This window comes from Sinocyclocheilus rhinocerous, unplaced genomic scaffold (assembly GCF_001515625.1).
Source record: "Sinocyclocheilus rhinocerous isolate Xijiao unplaced genomic scaffold, SAMN03320098_v1.1 scaffold1101, whole genome shotgun sequence".
Lineage (NCBI taxonomy): Eukaryota > Metazoa > Chordata > Actinopteri > Cypriniformes > Cyprinidae > Sinocyclocheilus > Sinocyclocheilus rhinocerous.
In genome coordinates this window covers 80,040-101,570 of record NW_015638359.1, presented here as the reverse complement: position 1 = coordinate 101,570, position 21,531 = coordinate 80,040, and the positions used below count along the sequence as shown (strand labels likewise).

Genomic DNA, 21,531 nt, shown 5'->3' with positions numbered 1-21,531 from the left:
TGAGACCCCCAGATTATTTAGCTAAAGAGAAAAATCTAAGCAATCTAAGTGTGTGATTTTGTTGTGATCTCTTCTAAAGCTTTAAAGGAGACAAATATGAGAGATACAGAGTCTCTAGCTAAGGAGAAACATCTGATCACAGTGTGTGATGTTGTTGAGATCTCTTCTAAAGCTTTAAAGGGGACAAATGTGAGAGATCCAGAGTCTCTAGCTAAGGATAAATATCTGAGCACAGTGTGCGATGCTGTTGAGATCTTGTTTGAAACTTTGGATGAGACAAATGTGAGACCACCAGAGTCTCTAGCTAATGAGAAAAATCTGAGCACTATGTGTGATGTTGTTGAGATCTCTTCTAAAGCTTTACAAGAGACAAATGTGAGAGATCCAGTGTCTGTAGCTAAGGAGAAATATCTGAGCACAATGTGTGATGTTGTTGAGATCTTTTCTAAAGCTTTAAAAGAGACAAATGTGAGAGATCCAGAGTCTCTAGCTAAGGGGAAAAATCTGAGCACAGTGTGTGATGTTGAGATCTATTCTAAAGCTTTAAAATAGACAAATGTGAGAGATTCAGAGTCTAGCTAAGGAGAAATATCCGAGCACAGTGTGTGATGTTGTTGAGGTCTCTTTTAAAGCTTTAAAGGAGACCATTGTGAGATTGTTAGAGTTTTTGTCTCAGGAGACAACTTTGAGAAGCAGGTGACTCAAGCAAAAATCTCCATTCTATCTTAAAGTAACCTAATTTATGTCTAGAATAAATATTTGAGATGTTAAAGAGATCTCACTTTTGATTTTTTTTTTCCTCTGGGTTTGACTTTCAACTGTGATCAGTTGTGGTCATTTTAATTAGCTCAGCATGAAAATAGCTTTCCTGGAGCATTCTAGTTCTTGGTAGTGCATCTGAAGCATACATATTTTTTACAGATTACCTATACTTGATATTAATTGACAAACTGCATTGAACATTTATACTTGTAAAATTAATTTACAAGTATAATAAATTAAGACATTTTTAACTTCAAACTGTTGCTTCTTGCCAAAATACAAGTTCTCTTTTAATATTGTTTTCTGCAGTAAAAACAAGTAATCTCATCTGAATCAGGAGAGAAATATGCGCAGATCAAGCACCATTTATTGTACAAGCAAAAACTGTCCAAAACAGTTCTAAACAAATTTGTTGGTTGATTTTTGATATGAGAGAACAACAGGAAATTTACTTTCTCACTGGATGAAGCGTTATTATGGATTATGGACTCATATTATAGCCAGAAGCAACCAGTGGCGGTTCGTGGGTTTTAAAATAGAGGAGGCACACTAATTGTATTGGTCTGGGATCCCTGACGATTATTATTATTATATTATTTGCTTAACCACTTTAAAATGGCTTTTTGGTTGCTTTTAGTCAGAAAACGTAAAGACAACGACATACATACAGCATGATAATATAATTTCACTTACCTGGCCTATCACTTGAAGCAAACATCCATCCCTTCTTAAAAGTCTGAGTTAAAAGAGAGCTGCCATATCACGTAATTTACGTCTCTGTGATGATTGGTTGATATCAGAAGGGGAGGCTAGCCTCCCTTGCATGGTTTCTTTTCTCAACACTCCTCAGCGCTGAAAGTGAACACTCGATGGTGATTGGCTAATTTTTTTACCAACGGAAGCACGGGAGCTCAGCGCTCGCTCGGCCTCCCCCTCCCCTTCTCTATCACCTAGCGGTTGTAATTACATCAGCAGATTCAGCACATTCGCGATAGAAAAGCGGCGCTTTCACGTTATGATATTACAACTGTGAAATTACAAACAAAAAATACACATTCTGAGTCATGAACTGAAATGAATTTTATTAACATTAAATCGTCCACCTCCCATTTTCACCTCAAAATTATGGGGAAGCTGTGCCTCCCCTGCCTCCCCCGACGAGCCGCCACTGGAAGCAACAGTTTAAAGTTAAAACACACAGCTTTTCACACAACGTTAATTGATGGACTGCAGTCGTGTGGATTACTTGCGGATTAATGTGATGTTTTTATCAGCTGTTTAGACTCTTATCCTGACAGCACCCATTTTCTGCAGAGGATCCATTGGTGAGCAAGTGATGTAATGCTAAAATTTCTCCATTAATCTTTTTCGATGAAGATGGGTGAACTATTCCTTTAAGTGAAAAATCTCAGCAAAATGTACCTACTAGTTTGGTTTAATTATTTATTTAAATAGACCAGGGAACATCTACAATCAAATGAGGCCTACAGTAACTAGGAGGATTGTAATGGATGCGCAGGCCTTGGAAACAGTTTAAATGGCTAACTGCTGTTTTCTGAATGTGTTATGTACTTGAAGCCTCTGTTTTGGCTTAGAAATATCCTTGTTTCTGTGGATTGTCATTGTGTTGATATAATTTAGATCAGTGTTCAATACTGAGTAGCAAACCACAGGACCACTGTTAAGATACGATGCTTGATAATGGGATGTGATAAATGCACGCTCCGTTTTGGATTGTCATAGCAACATGAACTAATGGGCATGATTTAACCCGAGATGAATGGGAGCTGGAGACAGCTGATATCCAGGGTAAAAAGCTCAGGGTTTGTGTCTATACTGGTCTCTGAGTTGTATTTTTATGTTTTTTACTCTGTTTCTCAAGCCAATTTGGTGCACCCCAAAGGGGTCTCCATCTTTGATGACACCCGACTGGGCCTCCACTGTGCCGAATTAAATCCGTTGTGAATTTTTAATTGAAAAGCTCAGAACAGTAGCTTTCATTCAGTTCGTAATTCGGCGCATACTGTGAGTGACAGACAAGTATGACATCCGCCCTGTGGGTCACGTCTCAAGTCCCAAGGCAGCATATGATTACTGTGATTGCTTCATTCTAGAGCTCTCCACTGGATGACACTGATTGAAGCACAAAGGGGTTTGAGTCACATGATGATGCACAGCAATGCATTGCAGCAAAGTAATTGCAACTAATATGCAGATGCTTTGCATACCGCTGCAGCTGGTCAGAGATCTGCAAAAAAAAAAAAAGATCTGTGAGGTTGCCTTCCAGGAAAAGGAAGTTCAGATCGATTTACCACACTTTTACCTCACAGGGCCCATGGGCACTCTGGTAGAAAGCAGACATGGATGTGGTAATCCATCTCCATTGCGTCAGAGCTCTCTGGGCTAGGAATTCTGTCAGTCACAGAGGCACAAAATGATAGAAAGACTCCGTAAATCACTTACTGCCTCTCACTAGAGTCATAGTGGAAGAGTGTCACTCTCTCCTTCTACTTCAGGTAGTTTTATCCACCGGTCGTTCTTTGAACGTAAGCTTCTTACAGATAGAGAGGTTTCAGGAGAAGGATTAGCTACTGTTCTGAAGGATATTTGGGTTTGTATCTGAATATTGCCATGAACTAATCTTTCACTAATTCCCAGTGGAAAGTCCTATATACTGTATATGATGTGGCTTTAGCTTGATTCAATGACTGAAGAATCACCTGCAGTTTAAGTTATACATGTTATTTCTTGATGTTTAAATACTTCATCTTAGTTTAATTAGCAGAGTCAACTGTGAGTCTGTTATTCGGTCTTCCTGAAAATGTTCTTTATAACATTGAGTTTGCAGCTGGTCTGCTTGTCTGTCAGATTCATGACAAACAATTTATACACTCTAAAAAATGCTGGGTTGTTTCAACCCAAGTTTGGGTCAAATATGGACTAACCCAACCGTTGGGTTAAATTTTTACATTAAATTTTTAACCCAAAAGTTGGGTTAGTCCAAATTTGACCCAAAGTTGGGTTGAAATAACCCAGCATTTTTTAGAGTGTACAGCATAATTCCATTTTAATTATCTTTACACCACAATATACACTAATAGACACGACAAGTGTGGGGTCAGTAAGATTGTTTTGCCTTCTTATTTATTTGATAAAATTTACAAGTAATATGAAATAGTTTTACAAAAAAATCCCTTTCTGTTTTACTGTTTTTATTATCAATGTTGAAAACAGTTGTTCTCCTTATTTTTTTATTTTTGTGATTTTTTTTTTTCCCTCAGGATTTTTAATGGATAGTCCAAAACATCAGCAATTGAAATATAAATATTTTGTAAAATGATAAATCTTCATAATAGTCTTCATTGTCGCTTTTGTTAAATTCAATGTGCTTTTTCTGAATAAAAGTATTACTTTGTTCATAAATCAATCTAAAGTCCAAAACCTGACCTAACAAATCAATCGGGGCTAAAGCGCTTCCATAAACGACAAATTATGTTCACACAATCTCACTAATTTGTGCACGCTTATTCTTAAGCAGCCCTTAATGTCAATCATGGATCAAATCGATCTACCATCGCAAACAGCGAATATATCTGTGCTGTTTAATGCATTTGAGACGCTGTGTTTTCCTCAGTGCATAACTGACATGTCACAGGTATATTTTTCATCTGTAAATTTCAGAAAGTCACGCAAATATATCCATTTTGCTGTCAGGAGTGGGCTAGGCTTACGCGAGTGAACGAGCACTGCTGCGCGCATGCATGCTAAACAGACGGCGCGCAATCGAATAGTAGCGCAATAATTCCGAGTAAGATATACATTTTGCTAAAATATTTGTTCTTGGACATTAAATGTGTCTTTTGTAGAATTTTAAACCTACATATAAGTGTATTTTGTATGATAGCAGTAACTGTGAAGGGACTTGTAATAGGTAAATCAAATGTGAGCTATACAGTACTAATTACTAAGCTCAGATGAGTTAATGTGTGTTTCTTATACCAGTTAAAATATAGTAATTGTATTTATTACTTATTTTCATTTTTAATTCAGTGATTTTAACTTTTTAGTTATTTTAATGCTTTAAAGAACAATTTTAGATTGTAATGTTCTAGTGTTTTGCTATCTGTTCTGCAAACTATAAAAGGTACCAGGCTGCATGGCTAGAAACTGTAAAAAAAAAAAAAGTCAAATAATAGTAAGTGAGAGAGTAGCAATATCATTGGGTTCCTATTGGTCAGTGTTAGAGGAACTCAGCGTAGTCTGACAGTTAACCTGCTTTAGACCAGGTTAGTTTCCCAGCATAATTTGCCACAGTGACTGAGGTTGATCTATGTTAAGTTTGCTTTATGGCACCAAATCATTTGACAATGAGTCAGACTAACTGAAATAAGCCTGGCTTATATGGTAAACTTGTTTTATGAAACGGGCCTCGAGGCATTACAAGTGATCATATTTTCTCCATTGCATCAGTTGGCTATGCATCGAGATGCGTATCGTATCGGCCTCAGTCATGAGATGCACATCCCTAATGTATGTGTATATAATTGCACACTTCAGTGTATTATAATTGAGTCTGTCATTTACAATTTATTACAGGAAATATCTCATTTTTTGCACACTTCTCAGACTAAGCATCACAGTCAGCTCTGGGTGTCATTACACCACATTCTTCTTTCACATTCTGAAATTGTATTACAGACAGTGGCATGACATTTAATAATATCCATTTTTTTTCCAAATTCACACACTAAGAATAATAATAATAATAAAAAAAATCACACAATAATAATAATAATAATAATAATAATAAAAATAACATCGTAACAGGGGTGAATCGTATCGCATCGCATCGCATCGGTAGCTGCTTCATATGTATCGTTAATGTATCGTATCGTTGGCTATGCATCGAGATGCGTATCGTATCGGCCTCAGTCATGAGATGCACATCCCTAATGTATGTGTATATAATTGCACACTTCAGTGTATTATAATTGAGTCTGTCATTTACAATTTATTACAGGAAATATCTCATTTTTTGCACACTTCTCAGACTAAGCATCACAGTCAGCTCTGGGTGTCATTACACCACATTCTTCTTTCACATTCTGAAATTGTATTACAGACAGTGGCATGACATTTAATAATATCCATTTTTTTTCCACATTCACACACTAATAATAATAATAATAATAAATCACACAATAATAATAAATCACACAATAATAATAATAATAATAAATAAATAAATAAATAATAATAATAATAAAAAAAATCACACAATAATAATAATAATAATAATAATAATAAAAATAATAATAATAATAAAATAAATAAATAGTAATAAAGTAAGTAACATAGAAATTTATTTTATTGTGATTGAGAGCAGAAGATGGAATTGAATATGTGAGAATTGTTTGTACTGGTCTCTTTTTTCCTCTGATATTTCTATGTTTGCACTCAAATGACTCCAGTTTGATTTTGGGAAAACATGATGTATTTCTGTTTTTACAGTGTGGACTAGGATATTTAATGCAGTTTCAAGAGGTTACATATTTCTGCAACCTTACATCATATCCACACAAACTTACTTATAATGAGTCGATTCTACATTACTGTGCAACTATAACATGGAAAAGCCAAATTTTGCTGTTACCATGGTATATGGTACAAGGATTCTTACTTTTGATATCAGAGTATCTAGTAAGCTGTGATACACAGTGACACACACAAAAAAAGCAATTTTTAAAATATATTATTATATTTCCATCATATTCTTTTAACATCAATCTCTGACCTAGTCAAAGTTCAGAATGAGTATCTCTCTGTGGTCTTTACAGTACATCAGTAAGAACTGTAGCAGTTTTTATTTAATTTTTTTTATCATTGCATTAATGTTTTATATCAGGGGTCTCTAAGACCCAAAATGATGTAACATTTGTTATGCAGGACAGTTGAACCTTGACATTTTGTTTATAATCAATTCACATAAGATTAGAAAAATTCATGAATTGTCAACCAGCTACTTCAAAGTTAGGTACATTTTCTAAGGTATTAAAATAACCTTAGAATCTCAGAGACCCCAAACAGAACATTAGGGATGAGTGTGGATTTGTATACAGAGCCCAAGAATGACTTAAAATACTTTACAAAATATTGACCTTACTCTAGGCCACTGTCAACTGCATGATGTCGTTTATGGCTATCCGTCCAATACAGTGACAGTGCATTTTACAAAGTCATTGACTTTGAACATTAGAGTGGAGAGTGCATTTACATGCATTTTCATCACACTGGCACACTGTGTTTGCTTGTTTTGCAGTTCCCCCGAGAGATGGAGTGGCTGATCTTCTCCCTGCTGATGCTGGCTGTGTGTGCGTCGGGACAGCTTTGCCCCAAGCGTTGCATGTGCCAGAACCTGTCACCATCTCTAACTATCCTCTGTGCCAAGACCGGCCTGCTTTTTGTGCCAACAGTCATTGACCGGCGTACAGTAGAGCTTCGTCTCACCGAAAACTTCATCACGGCATTAAGGAGGAGAGACTTCGCAAACATGTCAAGTCTCCTGCACCTGACGCTGTCCCGCAATACCATCAGTCAGATTATGCCTTACACTTTTGCCGATCTTAAGCGGCTGCGTGCATTGCATCTAGACAGTAACCGTCTAAGCGTCATCATGGACGACCACTTCCGGGGACTCACCAACCTTCGGCACCTTATCCTTGCCAACAATCAACTGCACAACATCTCCCCACATGCGTTTGATGACTTTCTGGGGACTCTCGAGGACCTGGATCTCTCATACAATAACCTGGTGGATATTCCGTGGGAGACTATAGGACACCTCACCAATGTGAACACTCTTAACATGGACCATAACCTCATAGAGCACGTGCCTCTAGGAGTCTTTTCAAACCTACACAAACTAGCCCGTCTGGATATGACATCCAATAAGCTAAAGAAAATACCCCCCGACCCCTTGTTCCTTAGGATACCGGTTTATGCCAAGTCAAAAGGGTCACCCCTTTCCTCCCTTGTCCTAAGTTTTGGAGGGAACCCACTGCATTGTAACTGTGAGCTACTCTGGCTAAGGAGGCTAACAAGAGAGGATGACCTGGAAACTTGCGCGTCACCTCCCGACCTTACGGCAAAGTACTTCTGGACCATCCCAGAGGAGGAGTTCATATGTGATCCACCTGTTATTACAAGGAAATCTCCCAAAACCTTTGCCATGGAAGGCCAACCCACCAGTCTGAAATGCAAGGCCAATGGAGACCCAGACCCAGATGTTCACTGGATCTCCCCAGAGGGCCGTCTAATTGCCAACACCTCCCGTACTTTAAGTTTTAGCAATGGGAGCTTGGAGATCAACATCACTTCATTGAAGGATACAGGAGTCTTCACCTGCATTGCGTCTAATGCCGCGGGGGAGTCTACAGGCACGGTGGAGTTGGTGGTCAACCCACTGCCGCACTTAGCTAACAGCACTAACCGAATCAGAGAACCTGATCCAGGACCATCTGATATTCTAACCTCTGCAAAGTCAACTTCATCCATAAGCAATGAGACCAGGTCTCAGGAGAGGAAGGTGGTACTTGCTGAGCTTACGGCAAATTCTGCACTCATCAGGTGGCCTTCGCAACAACATTTCCCTGGAATCAGGATGTATCAGATTCAGTATAACAGCTCGGCAGATGACACTTTGGTCTACAGGTAAGATGCCTCATTGTTTTGTGAATTGAAAATCTAATTACATTTATAGTTAGTCACTTGGTTGCGCTAACACTGCAATGTTTTTATGGTGCAATTGCATATCCAATAAGGTATCAAGCCTATTGTTTTATTATTATAAAGGTATGTTGTTTTTGTTGCTAGGTGCCAATCTACATTGATTTTATTGCTGGGACTCACTCTAAATATTGTTTCTGTTTACTGTTGTTTATTTACTGTATGTTTAATGCAACAATCAATGGCCTTCATCTCCATGGACCTGCCTTATGCTTCAGGTTTCAGAATGACAAACAATTACAGGAGACACTTCTGCTGTATTCCACTGCAGGATGCCTTTGTCATGATAAAAGAGAAAATTTTTGCTTCATCTATCAGAAGTTGCACTCTTTATGGGCCATGTATTCCCAGTGCACTTTCCAAAGCTGTGGGGTATCCAAAATTCAAAGTGTTTCTTTTGAGCCTCAGAAATCTCATCCATGAAAGAAGACAGAGATATCAGAGAGGATGACTCTATGGTCACACTAACAAATTATTATTTTTTGACGTGAACGAGTGAAAACAAAATCTGTGCTGGGAGAGGTGGGCACAAACCAGGCTAATTTGTCTTTGGTAATGTTTAGAATCCACACCCATTGTGATATCTACTCATTTGCAGCTGTTTGGTATGTTTAATTAGTCTGGGTGCTGGGAAAGACTGTGAATTAGTATCCATCTCACGACCTTGGGCAAAATGCTACAGTGAAATTAATGGGCATAATATATATATATATATAAGGAAATTAATTAACAATAAAATGTTAGCTGTGCTTTGGAATGGCATTCCTGACATGACTAGGAGATGAGCTTTGAAGAACAAAACAAGCCAGAGTCATGTCAAATCATCAACAATTAAACACGTATAAGACAGTAATAAAGTCAAAAGAACAGCACACTGTTTGGTGACGCCAGTGGTACAGAAAAACTCACATTTAATCGGATGCCAAATCAGATTGATACATCAGAGATAACTTTCTATGAATTTGATGATCAGAGCAGTCTTTAAACAAACCTTATGAGAGTATTTGTCTGATTTGTTCCCATATTTTTTATTTTTTTTTACATTGTAGTTTTTTACATGGCTGTGTTATGATGAAATGCAAATCCTTTGGCTCGCTCAAGGCAACTATTATCAAGTTACTAGTCCATGGATACAATGGATTCAGTCTTTGTTCCTTTCTAAATACCAACCAAACAAACAAATAAATAAATAAATACATAGAAAACATGGGTATCATTACATCACATTCTTCAAAATTGTATTACATACAGTGTCATGGCTTTTCATACTATTCCTTTTTCCAAATTCACACACTAAAAACATTTAATGGTTTATAACGATTCTCACATACAGTAGATCGTTATGTTGTAAAGCCAATGGCTGTAGCAGCAGAAATTACGTCATAAATAGGCCTATTGTCAACCAGAGGGGCAGCTTTATGATGACATAGCATAACCACACAATAACAGCTACAAATCTATTAAAGAGTTTGTCAGATGCATCTCAGCAAAACAAAGACTTTGCCACAACTTTGTTTAAGCAGGTCAGATTTGCATCCCTAATGTTGTTGTTTCAATTCTATTGAATGTCATCCTAATATACACAAAGATTAATCTATATTTTAAGTCTCAAGACCTGCTGAGATGCACTCATTTCATGAAGGACAGATACTTTAGAACAAACCTTATCAGTCATATGGGAATTGGTTTTATTGTGATTGAGAAGAGAAGACAGAATTGAATACAGTATGTAATAATTGTTTGTACTGGTCTCTTTTTTAATGTTTTTTTTATTTTTCTCAGAGGACTCTAGTTTGATTTTGGAAAACATACAGTATTTGTATTGTTGCAGTGTCTACTAGGATATTTAATGCAGTTTCAAGAGGTTACATATGTCTGCCACCTTACATCATCATCTCCACACAAGCTTACTTATAATGAGTTGATTCTACATTACCATGTAACCATAACATGGAAAAGCCACATTTTGCTGTTACCATGGTACAAGGATTCTTACTTTTGATATCAGCATATCTAGAATGCTGTGATACACAGTGATACAAAAAAACATTTTTTAAATAACTACATTTTCATGATATGCTTTTAATATCACTCTCTGACCTAGTCAAAGCCCAGAGTGAGTATCTCTGTGTTTTTGCAGTACCTAAGTAACAACTGTAGGTAACACTTTAGTATAGGGACCAATTGTCACTATTAACAAGTTGCTTATTAGCATGTAAATTAGTAACATATTGGCTGTCTATTAGTACTTATAAAGCACATAGTAATGCCTTATTCTGCATGACCATATTTTAGATCCCTAATCTTATCCAATACCTAAATTTACCAACTACCTTACTAACTATTAATATGCAGCAAATTAGGAGTTTATTGAGGCAAAAATCGTAATAGTGAGAAATTGACATTCAAATAAAGTGTGACTGAAATGTGTTTTTTTATCATTAATCATTGCATTGATGTTTTATATCAGCGCTCTCTAAGACCCCAAGTGATATAACGTTTATTATGCAGTACAGCTGAACCTTGACATTTTGCTTATAATCAATTCAAATTAGACTAGAAAAAGTCATGAAGTATCAACCAGATACTTCAATGTAAGGTACATTTTTCAAGGTATTAAATGAAACTTGGAATTTCAAAGACCACAAACGGAACATGAGGGTTGAGTGAGGATTTGTATATGGAGCCCAAGAGCGACTTAAACATACTTTACAAACTACTGTCCTAGCTCTAGGCCACTGTCAACAGCATGATGTTGTTTATGGCTATCCATCCAATACAGTGACAGTGTGTTTTTTTCAAAGTCATTGGCTTTGAACGTTCAAGTGGAGAGTGCATTTAGATGTCATTACACTGGCACACTGTGTTTGCTTGTTTGCAGTTCCCCCGAGAGATGGAGTGGCTGATCTTCTCCCTGCTGATGCTGGCTGTGTGTGCGTCGGGACAGCTTTGCCCCAAGCGTTGCATGTGCCAGAACCTGTCACCATCTCTAACTATCCTCTGTGCCAAGACCGGCCTGCTTTTTGTGCCAACAGTCATTGACCGGCGTACAGTAGAGCTTCGTCTCACCGAAAACTTCATCACGGCATTAAGGAGGAGAGACTTCGCAAACATGTCAAGTCTCCTGCACCTGACGCTGTCCCGCAATACCATCAGTCAGATTATGCCTTACACTTTTGCCGATCTTAAGCGGCTGCGTGCATTGCATCTAGACAGTAACCGTCTAAGCGTCATCATGGACGACCACTTCCGGGGACTCACCAACCTTCGGCACCTTATCCTTGCCAACAATCAACTGCACAACATCTCCCCACATGCGTTTGATGACTTTCTGGGGACTCTCGAGGACCTGGATCTCTCATACAATAACCTGGTGGATATTCCGTGGGAGACTATAGGACACCTCACCAATGTGAACACTCTTAACATGGACCATAACCTCATAGAGCACGTGCCTCTAGGAGTCTTTTCAAACCTACACAAACTAGCCCGTCTGGATATGACATCCAATAAGCTAAAGAAAATACCCCCCGACCCCTTGTTCCTTAGGATACCGGTTTATGCCAAGTCAAAAGGGTCACCCCTTTCCTCCCTTGTCCTAAGTTTTGGAGGGAACCCACTGCATTGTAACTGTGAGCTACTCTGGCTAAGGAGGCTAACAAGAGAGGATGACCTGGAAACTTGCGCGTCACCTCCCGACCTTACGGCAAAGTACTTCTGGACCATCCCAGAGGAGGAGTTCATATGTGATCCACCTGTTATTACAAGGAAATCTCCCAAAACCTTTGCCATGGAAGGCCAACCCACCAGTCTGAAATGCAAGGCCAATGGAGACCCAGACCCAGATGTTCACTGGATCTCCCCAGAGGGCCGTCTAATTGCCAACACCTCCCGTACTTTAAGTTTTAGCAATGGGAGCTTGGAGATCAACATCACTTCATTGAAGGATACAGGAGTCTTCACCTGCATTGCGTCTAATGCCGCGGGGGAGTCTACAGGCACGGTGGAGTTGGTGGTCAACCCACTGCCGCACTTAGCTAACAGCACTAACCGAATCAGAGAACCTGATCCAGGACCATCTGATATTCTAACCTCTGCAAAGTCAACTTCATCCATAAGCAATGAGACCAGGTCTCAGGAGAGGAAGGTGGTACTTGCTGAGCTTACGGCAAATTCTGCACTCATCAGGTGGCCTTCGCAACAACATTTCCCTGGAATCAGGATGTATCAGATTCAGTATAACAGCTCGGCAGATGACACTTTGGTCTACAGGTAAGATGCCTCATTGTTTTGTGAATTGAAAATCTAATTACATTTATAGTTAGTCACTTGGTTGCGCTAACACTGCAATGTTTTTATGGTGCAATTGCATATCCAATAAGGTATCAAGCCTATTGTTTTATTATTATAAAGGTATGTTGTTTTTGTTGCTAGGTGCCAATCTACATTGATTTTATTGCTGGGACTCACTCTAAATATTGTTTCTGTTTACTGTTGTTTATTTACTGTATGTTTAATGCAACAATCAATGGCCTTCATCTCCATGGACCTGCCTTATGCTTCAGGTTTCAGAATGACAAACAATTACAGGAGACACTTCTGCTGTATTCCACTGCAGGATGCCTTTGTCATGATAAAAGAGAAAATTTTTGCTTCATCTATCAGAAGTTGCACTCTTTATGGGCCATGTATTCCCAGTGCACTTTCCAAAGCTGTGGGGTATCCAAAATTCAAAGTGTTTCTTTTGAGCCTCAGAAATCTCATCCATGAAAGAAGACAGAGATATCAGAGAGGATGACTCTATGGTCACACTAACAAATTATTATTTTTTGACGTGAACGAGTGAAAACAAAATCTGTGCTGGGAGAGGTGGGCACAAACCAGGCTAATTTGTCTTTGGTAATGTTTAGAATCCACACCCATTGTGATATCTACTCATTTGCAGCTGTTTGGTATGTTTAATTAGTCTGGGTGCTGGGAAAGACTGTGAATTAGTATCCATCTCACGACCTTGGGCAAAATGCTACAGTGAAATTAATGGGCATAATATATATATATATATAAGGAAATTAATTAACAATAAAATGTTAGCTGTGCTTTGGAATGGCATTCCTGACATGACTAGCTTTCTGCACAGATAATAAAAATGTTTTAAAATGATTGAAGGGACAGTTAACCCAAAAGTGAAAATTCTGTCACTATGTATTTGCCCTTATGTCTTTCCAAGCCTGTATGATTTATTTTCTTACGTAGCACTTACACTAAACCCTACCCTAACCCTAACCCTAGCAGCAAATGTGAGATAGAAACACATTTGGAGAAGCAACCATGCCATTTTAGCTTGCTTCTACAAGTCTTTGAGCTGTTATATATTGACTACCAAGCAAGTTTACTATGTCAGAAAAGCCATACTGTTCTTATGAAGCTGGTTATGTGGTGCAAACATCAAAATGTTTTACAAACCATGCACTATAATAAAAGTGCTTTAAGGTCATAACATGGTATTGTGCAAGGGACCACTCAAAAATCTTTTTTTTTGTTGATAATCTGCCAGTGTAATCGTAATTTAAATAAAGGTGAGTAAATGATAACATAATTTTCACTTTTGGGTGAACTATCCCTTTAAAAGTGAATTATAGTGTAAAACTCTGAGAAACTGGGTCATTCCAAGGATAATTCCATCTTGCCAAACCTCTTGCACATTAAAGCACAGCGACTGATTCTAAAACAGGCATCCAGTCACTTTTGCTTAAGCTTTTTCTTTTCTCTTGTGACCTTTTAACCAAATCTCAACAATGCTGCTCCTTCTGACTGAAGTAGCGTGTCAATAGGTTTTTCTAGGGCATGCATATATATTATACTCTATTTCTCTATTAAAGCCTATGTCATGTTAGGGGTGAATACATTTACTATACATAAACAGCTAACAATCCATACAGGCTATGCTGGATCTGGAAAGGCACTTGTGCTATATTATCAGTAAAGATACTGGCCACACTTCCTTCTGACAGGATGCCACAAGAAGTCAATGTATCACTGACAGCTCAGAGTAACACCTTGAATACCCCCTCCAAATGAACAGACAAATAGAGACAGACATATCAAAATAAGGTTCATGTTTCTTTTCACACTAAAGGACAGTTGGAGAGGACAAGAACTCTTTGAACCAGAACACGTTTCTTTAGGCATTTTTATCCCGTAAGTGAAAGGCTGACTATAAGACTGTACTGTAGGTATGCAAGTATCAATATCAATATAATGAATAGGCAACACAGAACCTATGATCTGATTTACTGTAATACACTGTAAGGTAAATTCCACTTTAGCAATGTGTTAAATGCATTACCAGGGTTAAATATGTTAATGTTTATCAAGGTTGTGCATCATTCAGAACTGAATTGATTTTTTTGAATTGATTTTTATTTTTTTTGAATTTTTTTTGAATTTTTTTAATGGATATTTTAGTTCAGCTCCTGCAATTGAATAGGAATTGAAATTAGACAGGAAATGTTATAAAGCAAGGTTGGTGAAAACAAACTTTGAATGTTGCAATGACAAAGTCAAATTTTAAAATCCTTGGGGTTGGATGAATGAATGAATGAATGAATGAATGAATGAATGAATGAACGAATGAATGAACGAACGAACGGATGAATGAACGAACGAACGAACGAACGGACGGATGGACGGATGGAAGAACTGATATGGATGGATTGACTGATAGATGATGGATGATGAATGAATGAATGAATGAATGAATGAACGAATGAATGAATGAACGAACGAACGAACGGATGAATGAATGAACGAACGAACGAACGGACGGATGGACGGATGGAAGAACTGATATGGATGGATTGACTGATAGATGATGGATGGTTGGACAGATAGATACTGTATATGATGGACACACAGATAGATAGATAGATAGATAGATAGATGGACGGATGGACGGGACCGACCGACAGACAGATAGACATATATATATATAAAAAACACAACAATAATACTGCCTGTTAGTATTATAACTAAACAACTGAATCCAAAATGTGATTAACAGCTGCTTGTTGGGTGAAAAAAAAAAAAAACAGGTTGTTACTGCCAAGACTGAAGCTACTAATTTAAAAATAGCCGAGCGACAGTATTTCCATGCGACTGAAAATTAAGTGAAGTAAGTAGTGTTGCTACACTCTAAAAAATGCTGGGTTAAAAAGGGACAAACCCAGCTATTGGGTTGTTTTGACCCAGCAGCTGGGTTCAAAACAACCCAACCGCTGGGTCTGTCCCTTTTTAACCCAGCATTTTAATTTTTTTTGAATTTTTTTAATGGATATTTTAGTTCAGCTCCTGCAAATTGAATAGGAATTGAAATTAGACAGGAAATGTTATAAAGCAAGGTTGAAACAAACAAACTTTGAATGTTGCAATGACAAAGTCAAATTTTAAAATCCTTGGGGTTGGATGAATGAATGAATGAATGAATGAATGAATGAATGAATGAATGAATGAACGAATGAATGAACGAACGAACGGATGAATGAACGAACGAACGAACGAACGGACGGATGGACGGATGGAAGAACTGATATGGATGGATTGACTGATAGATGATGGATGGACGGTTGGACAGATACTGTATATGATGGACACACAGATAGATAGATAGATAGATAGATAGATGGACGGATGGACGGGACCGACCGACAGACAGATAGACAGATAGATAGATATATAGATTGAATTAGATATTCATCCAGGCCAGTAGATTTCAGTATAACATTCTATAAATGTTGGACAAAGTAAAGGCTCTGCAAAATGTGAACAAAAACATATTGAATTAATATTTAAGTAAGCTCTTATCTAGGTAATCCAAGTCACATTCAATGTTATATTTAGCTAAAACTTACCATTTTGTGCTAGTACAGCCATAAACTAATTTGTACAGGAAATTAATTAAAACTGCTGGAAGAATAATGAAAATGTGCCTTAATTGTCATTGAAAAGCATCTGCTAGAAAGGACTGATTAAGTGGCTTTGCTCATAGAGGTGTCTTTTGGGAAGAAAGCATTCACATCTATCAGTGAGCGCAAATTAAATTCAGTTGCAATTTTTCATTGTGGCAAAAGAATGCTCTGAGCAGCAGCATGTGCCTGGCTTTGACTTTATAGCACATCTTGTGGGGGTGATACTTTTATTCTCTGAGTGTTTTATTTTAAGGAAGAAAAGAGCACAGCTGTGTTCCTTACAATAAAGATCCTTAAGAAAACCTTGTGTACGGCTGCAGAAAATAAGCTTATCCTTGTAGTGCATGGTAAAAGTGGTTAAAAGCGACTTCTCATAAATCAGAAACTGGAGCATTTATTTTATTTTTTTCATTCTATCTTGTAAATTCTACTGAAAACCGATACGCACTCTTTGGATAGGATTGATTTTTCAAACTTTGGATAGGATTAATTCACATTTATTATTGTAGGACATGTGTGATTTGATTCGGACAGGATCAAAACCCATTACACAAGACTTACATATGTGATATAATTATAGCATTATGTATATAATTCATTCAAATAAGCATCATACTTGACTTGTAAAGTAGCCGTTCTGAACAGTTCATAATTGGACTCTCCTTATTGATTTACTTTTGAACATCGAAAGAGATGCCAGCAGATCCACCAACTGTTAGTTTACTAGAAATAAGGTTGACATTTGTAATGAAGATGCAACAGGTAGCGCAACGCTAAATTTAGCTTTAGTTACACACTTCATGAAGGTCAAAATTAAAAGTGAAAGAGAAGAGTTAGCCAGACATGTTCACTTCTGACTGGATTAAATAGGATCTTCTGCGAAACACTACCAAAGTCCTCAGGGAAAACCTGTCCAGATAGGGCTAAATACAGTGTGAGAGACGAATACAGTGAATGACGTGTTGAAATTCACTGGTGGTGCGAGTGACAGTCGCATGAGTGTTGTGGATATGTTCATGTGCAATATTGCTTATTTCTGCACTCTGTTTCACTGTGAATCACATGGTGGTAATGTAGTTGAAAATGAGACAGATGGATGGATGATGGATTTATAGTGGAAAATAAAATCTATTAAATTAGATAAAGAAGCAAAGTTGTTTCAGCTACGTGGCTACATTTTAACCCAGCATTTTTTAGAGTGTACTTTTAATTAGTTACTACCCAACACAGGGACGGATGGGTGTTCTGCTAATACAAATGGCAGAAAGGTTTTACTCTTAGCAATCTGCTAATTGCTTTCTTAATGAATATTAAACCAGCACCGATAAATTCAGGGTTTTATTTTCACTGGGCCCCCAGCAGTTTCTTTTAAAGAAACACAGCAATTATCCACTTCACAGCCAGACAAAAGCAAAGTCCAGAGCTTCCCTGAAATCTTAATTAGGTCAGATCATGTGTGCTTTAAAAGCAGGCAATGTAAATTGTGCCTTTGGATGAAAAAGGTGGATGTGCTTGTTATTCAAACAGTGGAACAGATGGTTGGTGCAATCTGCCCGTCTCCTAGCCCCCGTGTGTTCATGATTGTAACCACCAAAACACTCTTTTTAAGTGGAGAGAAGAAAATAAAAAACAGATCTCTTTGTAGAACCACTTTTACTCATCTAAAACTGCCATCTAACTGCCATCTAAAACTAGCATATGCAGATATTTGACTGGACCCAGATGTCCTGGTTGTTCCAAAATAATTGAGCACATCTGCAGCACCTGCACTGATCACATGAGTAGCCTATAATATAACCTCCACTGTGACTGTATAAAGAACATGCACCTGGTATATGAATATTAAAATATATAATACCTTGTTATAGCAATGTTATTTCTATTTCTACACAAACACGCAAATGTGTGTGTGTTGTTAGATTTGAAGCAGTCCATCGAATTACACAGTTTAAAAAGTATGACCTGCAAGACAACAATTAGAAAGGAAAGAAGAAGAAGAAAAAAACAAACTTTAATTACTTTTTTCTAGTGTTTTTTTCCCCGCTATACTGGGACAGTATTGCGTGTTAGTAACATGTCCAGCTCAGATCGATAGGAAATACTGACTGACAACAAAGACTACCGGAGAGGCTTAAAGGGAGAGTTTACCACCCCCCAAAAAAACTGTCATTAATTACTCACCCTCATGTCGTTCCAAACCTGTAAGACCTTCGTTTATACTCTCGTGAATGGCGGCGGAGACTGACCCGGAAGAGAAGAAATAAATCTTTGAATAAAGTCGTTATTTTTCTTTTCTTTCCTTTCCACACAAAAAATTATTCTCGTAGCTTCATAAAATTACGGTTAAACCACTGATGTCACATGGACAATTTTAACGATGTCCTTACTACCTTTCTGGACCTTGAACGTGGTAGTTGCATTGCTGTCTATGCAGGGTCAGAGAGCTCTCGGATTTCATCAAAAATATCCTCATTTGTGTTCCGAAGATGAATGAAGTTCTTGTGGGTTTTAAACGACATATGGGTGACTAATTATTGGCAGAATTTTCATTTTTGGGTGAACTATCCCTTTAATGCAGCTTCTCCGGTTTATGCACGAGGATTAAGTTCCTTGAATTTTTTGTTCACTCGTTTAGTTAATTGACAGTCAATGTTAACTCACAGAGCTGCAGCATGTGTTGCTTTCTGAATGCTGCATAGGATGTTTCCACTGGGCTTCTTAACTATCTTAACCAGATTGCACATGCAAACAAACACAGCCCACATACTGATAATGACTGATGACGGCTGTGCTGGAAGAGTACGTTCAGGAGGAACGTACATTGCGGTAATGTTTCCCTGGATGAACTTAAGAGTAGTTGTGCCCAATCAGTCCTGATTAGCAGACGGTTAATGTGTGAACTGGGAAGCGGAGAAGGGCTAATGTTTCATTCATCATGAATGACTGATGAGCTGATTAAACGACTCCCAGCAAGGGCATCTCTGGCCTGCAGTGGTAAAGAGCATGAAGTCTGCATTATCTGCACCATTTCGTCAGTTTCACATGCCAAACTCTCTGCATGCCGCTATGGAAGTGTGAAACCACTGCCTGGTTGTGACGAAAGGCCATTATCTGGGTAGATTAAAGGCTGTAATCTAGATTACTATTGGTTTACAAATCCCCATCCAAATACTGTATTTGTGCATACAAGATTAGCAACTTGTCAATGATCTAGTAATGCAGTTATGGTGTTGTCATTGTTGAAGGTAGTGCTGCTAGCTTACTGTAGCAATTAAAAGTGTACACATTATTGTATGCATGTATTTATTCATTCATTCATTCATTCATTCATTCGTAGAACAGCAGAGCCACATGTTTAACTATCAAATCTGAGGTTTATGAAGTGTTTATGAATCTGTTGGAGAGTTTTCAGAAATGTTTCCTCCAAATCTTCATACATATTTCTAAAAGTTTCATGAATGAGGCAGATTGTCGAACAAATGGAATGTTCCTGATATATTCATAATATTAATCATAAATAAAATGTAGTAACATTGTAATAAATCATTAGACTATCACTGACTATGACTAATGTGACACTGAAGGCTGGAGTAATGATGCTGGAAATTCAGCTTTGCATCACAGAAATTACATTTTAAAATGTATTCAAATAGAAAATCATTACTTTACATTTGTAATAATATTTCACAATATCACTGTGATATTTTATCAAATAAACGCAGCCTCTGTGAGCATAAGAGACTTATTTCAGTATTATTAAAACATCTTACAGACCCCAAACTTGTGAGTGGTAGCGTGTATATGAAAAACAATGCATATTATTATTATTATTATTATTATTATTATTATTATCCAGGTTTTTACTGGATATGGAATCCATACCCTTATATGGCACTCAAAACTGCAGCCTGTCAAAATGTTGAATTTGCATTTCGATCAACCGCACCTCCTCTTGCCTCCTTCTTTCCTCCCAGGATTTCATGATTCCTGTAGTGCCCCAGATCAATTTTTAATTATGGACGTCACTATGGCTCCCCTCCCTCTCCCGGAGTGAGACTACACGCTTTAATTAAAATGACGTGCCACAGCCCTGCAGATAAAACAGCTCTCCTTGGCCTAGATAGTGATTGTAATGACAGCAGACAACAGGTAGCCTTAAAGAAAAAATGCTAATCTAGCAAAACAAAAGAAATTGGAATCATTGTTATGAAAGAGAAGGATTCTCACTGCCTCAGACCATATTTTCTCCTTGCATACAAAGTGGTTTAATAATTTAAAAGTGAAATATGCAATATATGTGCCACTGCAAAAGTACTATTTACTAGTTTTTTTTCCATTTGACTCTTTTTTTTTTATTTTTTTATTTTTTACTAGGTCAGATGAACATCTAAAATGAATTTGAAGACAAAATAACAGGTCAGTTTCAAAATAACCATCAATTGGGGTCCGGGTCCTCAAACAAAAACCATAAAGTGAATTTTAACAGAATATAGGGGGTAAACAAATTTGCTCGAGTGGTCCATTTCAGACACACTTTTTCATAAATAAACATGGTTGTGTCACGGGGTCTCGATATCAAAGTGTATAAATTCATAGTGCAGTTCAGCGATCAAAAGAACACTATGTAGGCCGAAATGCATCGGTTGTAAAGTAACCACATCCCCTCCCTTTACCTTTTAGGCACCAGGGATATCATCATTAGACATATGTCATTAGAGTAGTTTTGTTATTATTTCTGGTCGCGAATGTATTAGAGAGTTTAGATAATTTAGGAGTGTCTTTGGTTTAAACTTCTTTTAAAACAATGTTATTTAGTTAGTTTTATTTATTTCTGTAAATCAGTTTTTTTTTTTTTTCTGGAAATAAATTCAGCAAGGGTGCATGAAATTGATCAAAAGTGACGGTAAAAAAAAACATATAATAATAATAAAAAAAAACATTTAGAGTATTACAAAACATTTATATTTCAAATAAATGCTCTTCTTTTGGAAGTTTTTGAACTTTCTATTCATCAGAATTC

The 21,531-nt window shown here is 37.4% G+C and overlaps 2 protein-coding genes across 3 annotated transcripts in view; both read left to right on the top strand.

The window, feature by feature from the left end:
* The window catches only part of LOC107749640 (leucine-rich repeat and fibronectin type III domain-containing protein 1-like protein), a 74,897-nt gene extending 66,421 nt beyond the window's left edge, over positions 1–8,476 (top strand). For both annotated transcript variants that reach the window (XM_016564797.1, XM_016564798.1), the window contains exon 3: positions 7,082–8,476. In XM_016564797.1, the coding sequence (XP_016420283.1) occupies positions 7,094–8,476 (1,383 nt within the window). In that variant the 5' untranslated portion in view covers positions 7,082–7,093. The remainder of the gene's footprint in view (positions 1–7,081) is intronic.
* A 2,961-nt stretch (positions 8,477–11,437) lies between these two features.
* The window catches only part of LOC107749639 (leucine-rich repeat and fibronectin type III domain-containing protein 1-like protein), a 48,998-nt gene continuing 38,904 nt past the window's right edge, over positions 11,438–21,531 (top strand). Inside the window, exon 1 of the mRNA XM_016564796.1 lies at positions 11,438–12,819. Within this exon, the coding sequence (XP_016420282.1) occupies positions 11,441–12,819 (1,379 nt within the window). The 5' untranslated portion in view covers positions 11,438–11,440. The remainder of the gene's footprint in view (positions 12,820–21,531) is intronic.